The sequence below is a fragment of the Sceloporus undulatus genome, chromosome 2 (genome assembly GCF_019175285.1).
Source record: "Sceloporus undulatus isolate JIND9_A2432 ecotype Alabama chromosome 2, SceUnd_v1.1, whole genome shotgun sequence".
Classification (NCBI taxonomy): Eukaryota; Metazoa; Chordata; class Lepidosauria; order Squamata; family Phrynosomatidae; genus Sceloporus; species Sceloporus undulatus.
Window position 1 is genome coordinate 168,372,850 of NC_056523.1, and position 10,011 is coordinate 168,382,860.

Consider the following 10,011-nt stretch of genomic DNA (forward strand, 5'->3'; position numbering starts at 1 on the left):
CCTCCCCTGAACTTGACCCGATCATAATCGGGGCCAAGTTCATATTCGCCCAACCCGGTTTTCTTGAAAAGACAGCTTTTATCCCGCTTCCAAAAGACCCATGCTAAGGGGCATTTGCCCCAAAATGGGTGTGCAAATCTCAAATTCGCTTGTGGGAGATTCGGGGTGAATATGAACTTCACATGCATAATTCGGTTCCTGATCCGGGATAAAAGGTAGTCTGAATGGCCCCCTAGTAGACCACAAGTTGAACATGAGTCAACAGTGTGATGCAGCAGCTAAAAGGGCCATCAGGCTGAGTCCAATTAGAAACCCATAGAACCAAAAGAATGTTCAAATTTTCTTTACAGCATGGGCAGATACTACTAGCTGTTAATGGCCCCTTGTTAATGACAATCTAAATCTACATTTTCGAACCATTTCAATTCATTATTTTGAATGCTGAATAACACAGATTCCCTCACAATGAAATATTTGCTTCGGCAATGTTGTTTCAGTAGATTAGTGTTAAACTGCATGAACTCATTTGGAAAACTGCCTGGGGAGGTTCTGTCTGGACCTTTTCACAACAATCACTACACAGTTACAGCAATATGATTCCACTTCAGCTGCCATCTTGGAACTTATAGTTAGTTGAGACACTACTGCTCTCTGTCTGAGAGTTCAAAGTATCCCTCCCTAAACTACCAATCCCAATATTCCAGAGACAGTTAAACTGTACAGTAGTTATGGCACTATTGCTCTGTAGTGTATAAAAGGGTCTTCTTGTCACAGGCATCCAGTTCTGGGTACTATAACCTCCGTGCCATGAGTGTTTCCCTGTTGTTGTTCTTTCCAATTCAGGCCTTTACAAGGCACTGGCCTTTGGACATCAGATCCACGCCTTTGTGACTGCATGAATCTGATGCGGAAAGCAGCTCAGGATCCCAGCACTGGAGGAACACTGAACGGAGAGCTTTTCCGGAAGTATGAGTCATAGTTGGATGCATTGTGATATTGCTATGGTTAATACTTTGGCAGTTAAAATAGAAATCCTTTTTAGGATTACTATCTGAGGTATTCTGCTTTAGTCTTAATCTGATGCTTTCCCCATTGCTCTTTCTCTCCCTGCATCCACCCACTGACACAGGCAGTCTATTTTCCCTCTACTTGACCACTTAATCCCATGAGGATGGCTCTTTCTCTCCCCTTACACATCCTACTGCTCTTTCTCTTTCCCTCTACTCTTTTTCTTTAAACTTCCATGCCCCCCCCCCCGCCAACTGAAATTTTAATTCCTTCCACCTTGAGGCTTGCTCAGCCTTTCCCTGTGCTTACTCTTCTCTCTCTCTTCTCTTACCACATGGAAGAGCTTTCTCTCCCTCCAGCCCATGCATTCTCAATCCCCCTTCTGCTCAGGAGTGTAGTTATGGGGAGCCGCCCGGGAGAGCAAAATGAAGGCATTATCCACCAAATAAGAATTCTGATCTTAGGTGAAATTTTCCTTCATTTTCCAAATTTCTAGTCATGCAGTTAACTGAAAATTTTGATTCAGCATTTAGATACTGTGTTTAGAAACTGTGTTTAGTCATCCAAAAAAAAAAGGAGCAGGCAAAGAGACCAAGGGAAAGCTAACACAGCAAGTGTAAGAGTTCTAAAGCCCTTATCACACAATTGTTTTTGCAACTCCAATCCAAAGCCATTCCGGGCCCAGGCATGCTATTATGTGATAGAATATCACACACGATTGCTTTCTATGGAGAATAATTCCGAGCCTGATCCTAAATCAATCCAAAGTCACTCCTGATGTAGGTGAATCTTTCTCCAAGGTCAATTCGAATCCGATTGGTCTTGGTGTGGAATGCAACTTTGCTTCGGTTCTGGTACACCCCCCCTTCCTCAACTTCCAAGGTGCCAAATTTCCCATGATGCAGCGCTGCAGTTTTGCTCCATTTGCTTCTGGTACTCCTTCAAGAATGGAGGCTGCATTTGGATGTGTCCGGGAGGGGTGGCAAGAACAGAGGGGGCAATCTGATGTGTCCAGAAGGGATGGCAAGAATGGAGGGGGCAATATGTTGTGTCCAGGAGGGATGGCAAGAACGGAGGGGGCAATCTGATGTGTCCAGGAGGGATGGCAAGAACGGAGGAGGCAATCTGATGTGTCCAGGAGGGATAGCAAGAATGGAGGAGGCAATCTGATGTGTCCAGGAGGGGTGGCAGAGACAATCTGATGTGTCCAAGAGGGATGGCAAGAACGGAGGAGACAATCTGATGTGTCCAAGAGGGATGGCAAGAACGGAGGGGGCAATCTGATGTGTCCAGGAGGGATGGCAAAAATGGAGGGGGCAATCTGACGTGTCCAGGAGGGATGGCAAGAACGGAGGGGGTAATCTGATGTGTCCAGGAGGGATGGCAAGAACGGAGGAGGCAATCTGATGTGTCCAGGAGGGATGGCAAGAACGGAGGGGGCAATCTGATGTGTCCAGGAGGAGTGGCAAGAACGGAGGGGGCAATCTGATGTGTCTAGGAGGGATGGCAAGAATGGAGGGGCAATCTGATGTGTCCAGGAGGGATGGCAAGAATGGAGGGGGCAATCTGATGTGTTGTCACGGCCAGCCAAGAGCACAACTCGCAGGACGAGGAGGAGGATGGGTCTACTGCAGAGCAAGGAGTAATTGAGGCTGCACCTGGTGTTAATTCTGCTCTGCCAGAGCCCAGCCCTGATCTCCCAGCCCCAGAGGAGGAGGTTCAGCCAGGTCCTAGTGCTGATGGGATTCCTCTGGTGGTACAGCAGCCTAGTGGTGACTCTAGGGAGGAACCAGGCCTGGAGGTTCCCTCCTTTAGGCAACGCAGGGCTGAGAGTGCTGGCAGACGCAGCTCCAGGAGGATTGCTGAGAGACAATTGGCAAACAAGCCTCAGCTGGCACCGAGGAGGGAATCTCCTACTTAACCACCTGTGAGATGCTAACTGGGTGCCAGAATTTATTGCATGATCCTTTGGTGTGACTGCTGCCTGCACTGGCTCAGGGTATCTTGACTCCTTGTTGCCTTGACTCTTGACCTTGGAACGAACTAGACTCTTGTACCTTCTGGCTGACCTGACCTTGGAGTGGACGGACTATTGTGATCTCTGTATTCCTGACTTCGGCTTTCGGCTTGCTCTCTCACTCATTCCTTGCAAGGTTTGTGGACTGTTTCCAGCTGCATAGCTAATTACCTTGCTGAGCCATCCTTATTGGTGTGTGTTTGTTTGTGCTGGCTGCAGTCCAGGACATGTGTCCAGGAGGGGTGGCAAGAATGGAGAGGGCAATCTGATGTGTTCAGGAGGGGTGGCAAGAACGGAGGAGGCAATCTGTTGTGTCCAGGAGGGATGGCAAGAACGGAGGGGGCAATCTGTTGTGTCCAGGAGGGAAGGCAAGAACGGAGAAGGCAATCTGATGTGTCCAGGAGGGATGGCAAAAATGGAGGAGGCAATCTGATGTGTCCAGGAGGGATGGCAATAATGGAGGCTGCATTCGGATGTGGCTGGGAGGGATGACAGGAACAATTCATGTGAGGCTAGAGGCAGGGTACTCAAAGGAGAACAAGGCAATGCAAAATATAATAATAATAATAATAATAATAATAATAATAATAATAATAATAATAGGCAACCCTGCCTCGAGCCTTGAGGAGAGGCAGGAAATTTTTATTAATAATAATAATAATATTAATAATAATAATTTATTTTGCAGTGCTTTGTTCTCCTTTGGATACCCTACCTCTAACCTCACATAAATCGTTCCTGTCAAAGAAGCACACTCTCTCTGTTCTTGTTATAAATATACAAATTTGCAGGCAAAAACAGCCTGCTGTCCCCATGATCATGCCATTTGTCCCATGATACTAGTATTCCTTCTGACAAGATTTTTTCCTCCTCCTGTAATAGACTTGATTACACCCAGGATTTTAGCTAGATTTCCGGCAATGCCATTTTCCAGTTATAATCTACCCATGTTTTCTCACTTCTTATTCCATTTCTTTTCTCATGAGAAAAAAATGTTAAGAAGGAAATGATGGAGTAGCTTTTGATCAGTATCATGAGATGCCTTCCTTCATGTGAACTTACCAATTCTCTTCTGTGCCATCTTGTTCATTGTTATATTCCTATTCATGCAGCTCTAACATATGTGTCTCTTCACAAATAATAAATGCATGACTATTGCCAATACTTGTACAGTGGTACCCCGGGATACGAAAGCACCGCCTTACGAAATTCCTGGGATACGAAAAAAATCAATAGGAAAAAACTGTTCCGGGTTACGAAGGTTTTTTCGGGTTACGAAAAATTTTTTGGTGCTTTTCGGCGCTATTTCGCACGAAATCGCGGCTTTTCCCCATTAGCGCCTATGGCTTTTTCGGCTCACGAAGGATTTCGGGTTACGAACGCGGCGGCGGAACGAATTATTTTCGTAACCCGGGGTACCACTGTACCTTCAAAATTTCAAAAGTAATCCCCAGAAATTTGTGGAAACTTCTGGCTTCTTTTTGCAGGGGGATTTGGGATTGAGGGGACTATTTACTATTCTGTCCCACACTTCACTGGAAATAATTTATTGTAAAAGAAGAATCCTCTGGTATTTTCTTTTAGCCCTGGAGTTGACTTAAAGAGGACATTAGAAGTGACAGAGGAGTTATCTGTCAAAAGACCAACAGGGGTAGCTAAAGCTGAAGATAAATCATCTACTTTTTAAAAAGATGGGAGCAAGCTTGCTGCCTCTTCGAGAGATTTTCATAGAATCATAGAACCATAGAGTGTGAGAAATGCAAACCATATGTTGGCTGATCTAGTGAAGTTAGCTGGCTTTCAGGACAAAGACATATGAAGATAATTTAAAAATCGGCAGTGCTGATGAATGTCCCAGTAGGCCTTCTGATTAACTTCTTTTATGTCTACACATAAACACATCACTCTCTCATACTCTCTTTCTGTCCTTAGGTGTGTGAGAAGCAATATTGTCCTGTTGACCCAGGCCTTCCTGAAGAAACTTGTCATCCCTGACTTCCAGTTCACCTCTCATGTGGAACAAATTTTTGAGAGCACCAAAGGACTCTGGGAGGGCAAGGTAGTAAAAAAGAACAAGCAGTGTGTGTGTAGAGGTTAAATGAAAGCAAGTCAGTCCCTGTAACTCTCAAAAAGAATATGAAAGAGTTACTACTGTTACCCATATTGGTTTATATAAATTTTGGAATCAATGATAACCCTTAATGACCCCTAGATGAACTCTAGCAGCCTGTCCTCCATTACTAGCAAGGCATGAGGACATGCACACACACCCTTGAGGGGCACCCACATCATCATATCTAGAGAGTCGCATAAAAGGGATTATCATAGGACCAGGAAGAGCAAATATTTGCCTTGCCTGAGGCTCTTGCCCCCTCCCATGGTCTGTTGTCCGAGCAGCTTAAAGACCACTAAGACAATCAGACAGGGACATCCAGGTGAAAGAAAGCAATTAAACACCTTTGTTCCAATCACCAAAACTCTCTGTCCTCAGGCGAGATTTCGCCCTTAAAAGGTCCCAACTTTGGCTGCTCAGCGCGCCATTTGCAAGGTCTACTTACTCCACGTCAGTCAGACCTCTGTTCTGGTAGCCGGCATTTCTGCTCAAACCCAGGTTGCGGAGCAGACTTGTCTCACTGTCCACCACCTCATTCGCTTCCCGGAGGGAATCTACATTCTGGTAAGCATCACCCTTAGTAACGCCTGAAATCTGTTCCTATTTTCCAACCCTAATTTTCCTGAGTCCTGAGTGTATGTGTGAGTGTATGCGCAACGCATGTGTTTTTCCCCTATTTCAATAAATTAGACATCTAGTTATTAATATCCGTCTCAGCTTTATTTATTGGGATCCCCTGGTCTTCTCCGTATACACATCGGGAGACGATCTTGGTGGGCTCTTGTAGCCAGCCCCCTCTTGCAATATTTGGACTAATAACAACATAATAAAATTCCCCTAACGGACCCTTGGCTACACTACTGTCATGCTGCTTTCTCCTGAAGCTACACTGATTTTCTCTGTAAAAGGAAGCTTCTTCCTTTCATGTAGAAGCTGCTTCTGTAAGGGAAAATTGATGCTGTTTTAAAGGTTAGGACTGGTCTCCTATGTTCAGCCTATTGGCTTTTAAATGAACAAATATTACAAGAACCATCCTACACTTTGAATACACAATTCCACAAGTATAGCGACCACTTTAGAACTTCTTGTGGGTTGGAGAAACAGGAAATGCCAAATAATATGAACATTCCTGAGGATATTCAAAGGAAGCTGCCTATGCCTTCATCTGATGGATATGTATACTTGAGGTGAGATTGTTGCACATCCCCCTTACTAAATGGATTTTCTCTTTCTAGGTGGCAAACTACATCCCACAGCTGGCAAAGTGTAATCCAGACATCTGGGGTGTTTCACTTTGCACAGTAGATGGACAATGGTGAGTGGAAGGAACACACCATTGGAGGCTACAGTTTGAAGAGTAGGAACTCAAGAATGCCATAACTCTCCCTGCTGGGTGCATGGTATGCATGCAATAGAGGACACTGCCTTCCGTAGAAGGCTAATGTGCTTGTGGAACCAGGGGGTGAGGGTGAAGGACACTGCATCCTGCACACCAGAGATAACCTGGGAACTATATAGGACCTTATAGAACCCAGCCTGCAATATTAGTATCACAAATTACACAGACAGGTGTGGGCATTATGACATTCCCAGATGAAAGCAGGAAACCCCAAGTGTCAGGTGGTGTGATGGAGTGTTCAGACTCAGTGATAGTTCCCATGTTAGTGAGGTGGTGAGTTTGTACCAGATTTTAGTCCGAGGTTTAAAATAGCTGTCCAAAGGAGGCACATAGGGGGAATATGGTTCAGGATCTTGGATATCACCTCAAAGTTGAAACCTCGTGTGAATTCACTACCCTACTGAAAAGGGACTGCCAGCAGCCACAGTTCAAATATATGCTCCTGCTAACTGCCCCGGTGCTGCTGATGTCAACTGGTGGTGGTGCTGCTGCCACCTGCTTTTTGTCTTGGTAGATTAGAAGTCATGTCACACAAGTCATGCGAAATAATTTGTGCCCTTTTAAATATTCATTAGAGTGGCATGGTCTCATACTTGGGACTTGGAGGACGGCTGTAGCTCGGTGGATGCTTTGTACACAGAAGGTCATGTGTTCAACCATGGTATCTATAGGCAGGGCTGAAAAGGACCTCATCCCAAACTGGGAAGCCCCTGATATTGAAGTGTGAACAACTAGATGGCCTGATTCAGAATACGGTAGCTTCCTCTGTTCCTATGATTTGTAGCATGCTCCAATTGAAAACATTAAGCCATACTGAACTGGGTTTCATTACCAGATCACTCCTTCTCCTTCTCCCCTCTTTTCTCCAAGCATTCTATGGGCCACACCAAGACCCCCTTCTGCCTGTAGGCCTGTGTGAAACCTCTAAAATATGCCATTGCTGTCAATGAACTGGGTACCAAACAAGTGCATCAGTATGTGGGCAAAGAGCCCAGTGGGCTGCGTTATGACAAACTCTCTCTCTCAATGAGGAAGGTAAGAGGGCAGAACTACAGAGTACAAGTAACGGGGGGAGAGGAGTTGTGCTTATGTAGGGGAACCCCTGTGTATTTGTACATAGGGGACCATGGGTGAAATCCTCCTATCCAGCCATGATGCTCACCAAATGCCTTTGGGCAAGTCACTCTGTCTCTAGGGTTTGTATCACATATGAGGCCATCATCTAAAGAAAAGTATGTAAGTCAAATACCTTTCTCAGACTCTATGCAGCTACTAGAAACCCCGAATTGTGACTCTGGACTGCTCTTTTTTGGACAGTATTTTTTAAAGGTGAGTTGCTTCTTCCAAAACAATTTCACCCCTCTATGGGTAATTCAACCTTTTAATAGATAGGCCTCCCCCTTAAATATTAAACATAAAACACCCTATTTTTTAACACTAGAAAGTAATCTTCTAGCCATTTCTGAATGGGTTGTTTTGGGTGCGTTTGGAGAATTTTTGGAAGTCTGTGCAGGTCCAAGAGGGTTCTGAGGCAAAAAAACAAGACTCCCCCAGGCTCATTACAGTTGCCCAACCTAATGTAAAACATATTGTCTATTGAAAGTTGTTGTAAAATGATTGTGTTCTTTCTATCATTAATGATGGCTACCATCCTTTGAATAAGTAGTTCCTTCCCTTTACCCTTGTTATCCTCATGATATTTAGTTAGGGCAGGCCTTTGCTTGAACCTTGATTGATCTCTCAGATGAATGGTGCTTTGTGATCTGCAGCAGACCCACCCACTCCTAGTCCATGACCTGTGTCTCCTGCATACAGCTGTCTCAAAGTAGGCTTTTCAAAATGTAATGCAGACCCTCCTGGGGAGATATGAATGACTGCAAAGGGGAGATTAGAATTCCTCCCTGACTCATCCTACTCTCATGTTTATGCATGTTTGATCATGTTATAAAGCCCTTGATCTTTTATCCACTGATCTTTTTCTTTTTGAGTATAGTTTGGAAAGTTCATACTTGAGTTAATAGCAGTTTCTGGGTGGTAACATGAACAAGCAAAACAAGCCCCAGTCATTACAGAATATTCAGATACCACCACTATCTCATTCAAAGCCACAATAATGTGGGACTAGTCTCAAGTATGCTCAGAGGGTAATATACATGTTCCGTAATGACAATGGACACTAGCATTGTTCTTGCATTATAAACCTAGGCAGACTGTAGGTCTTGTCATGGGTTGGGGAGGAAGAGCATGGATGACTTTGCACTAATAGTGGATTTTGGTTTTGTTTTGGCATCAAGGGATTCCCCATAACCCCATGGTGAATGCAGGGGCCATTGTCATCAGTTCTCTCATCAAGGTAAGTCACTGTCAATTACCACAGATTTGCACTTGAGAGTATAGAACAAAGGGACTCTATGAAATTTATCACATGAGGGATGGGATATCATTGTCCTGTCCCTGTTCTATCCTTACTGCCTTTTACACCTGACCACAGGGGATCGTATTTGACACGGCGGGGAAATGTGAGAGGGATTGCACAAATTACTTTCCACTGCAGCAGCTGAAAAGTGCTTTCAGCTTTCATTTCAGCCGTCATTTGCAGTCTTTTGTATTAACGACATAACCTATTAATACCATGATAGCTGACAGCGCTTTTCAGCCGGCTGCAGTGTGAAAGTGATTTACGCAAAGCACTTTCACTTGGATGATGGACGGGATAAAGACTGGGGAGAGATGTCATCCCTATCCTATCCCCCTTGTGATATTCTCCTATAACTCCACTGATATTGGGCTAGCATGAACAAACTTAGCCATAGCAATAGTAATAGCAATATAGCATGTACATTTCTATACCACTTATCAGTGAACTCAGTAAACAAACAAACAAACTTTATTTATACACCTCTTCATACCGCCTAAGCAGTGTCTAAGCGGCTTACAACTGTATAAGCTAATTCTATGATGTTTATCACACTATGCTCTTAAGAGGTACTATTCCAGTGTGACTCCTCTAGCTGCCTCCTGTTGCATGCTGGGATTGGCAGTTTTAAGGAGGGCTATTTAGAATTCTCAGGCAGAGAAGTTCAGCTCCTTAAAACTGCCAATCCCAGCATGCAACAGGAGGCTGCTAGAGGAGTCACACTGGAATAGTACCTCTTTAAGAGCATAGTGTGATAAACATCACTGTAACCCAGAACTGAGAATCCTGCAACCCTCCTAATGCTGTCAGACTGGAACTCCTGTCAGACCTAGCTAGAATGGTCACTGATGTGGCCAACTACAGGCACACATGAAGCGGTTTACAATCTGTAAGCTCATTGCCCCCAACAAGTACTCATTTTACTAGCCTACGAAAGGATGGAAGGCTGAGTCAACCTTGGAGCCCCTGGGATGGAACTCATAACCTTGTATAATAATAATAATAATAATAATAATAATAATAATAATAATAATAATAATAATAATAATAATAATAAT

The 10,011-nt window shown here is 44.3% G+C and overlaps 1 protein-coding gene across 1 annotated transcript in view; it reads left to right on the plus strand.

Annotated features, from left to right (window-relative positions):
* The first annotated feature begins 845 nt into the window (after positions 1-845).
* GLS2 (glutaminase 2) overlaps positions 846-10,011 on the plus strand; it is a 21,068-nt gene continuing 11,902 nt past the window's right edge. The window contains 6 exon segments of the mRNA XM_042447585.1: positions 846-966; positions 4,958-5,084; positions 6,374-6,457; positions 7,408-7,551; positions 7,554-7,572; positions 8,832-8,890. Coding sequence (XP_042303519.1) covers positions 896-966; positions 4,958-5,084; positions 6,374-6,457; positions 7,408-7,551; positions 7,554-7,572; positions 8,832-8,890 — 504 coding nt within the window. The 5' untranslated portion in view covers positions 846-895.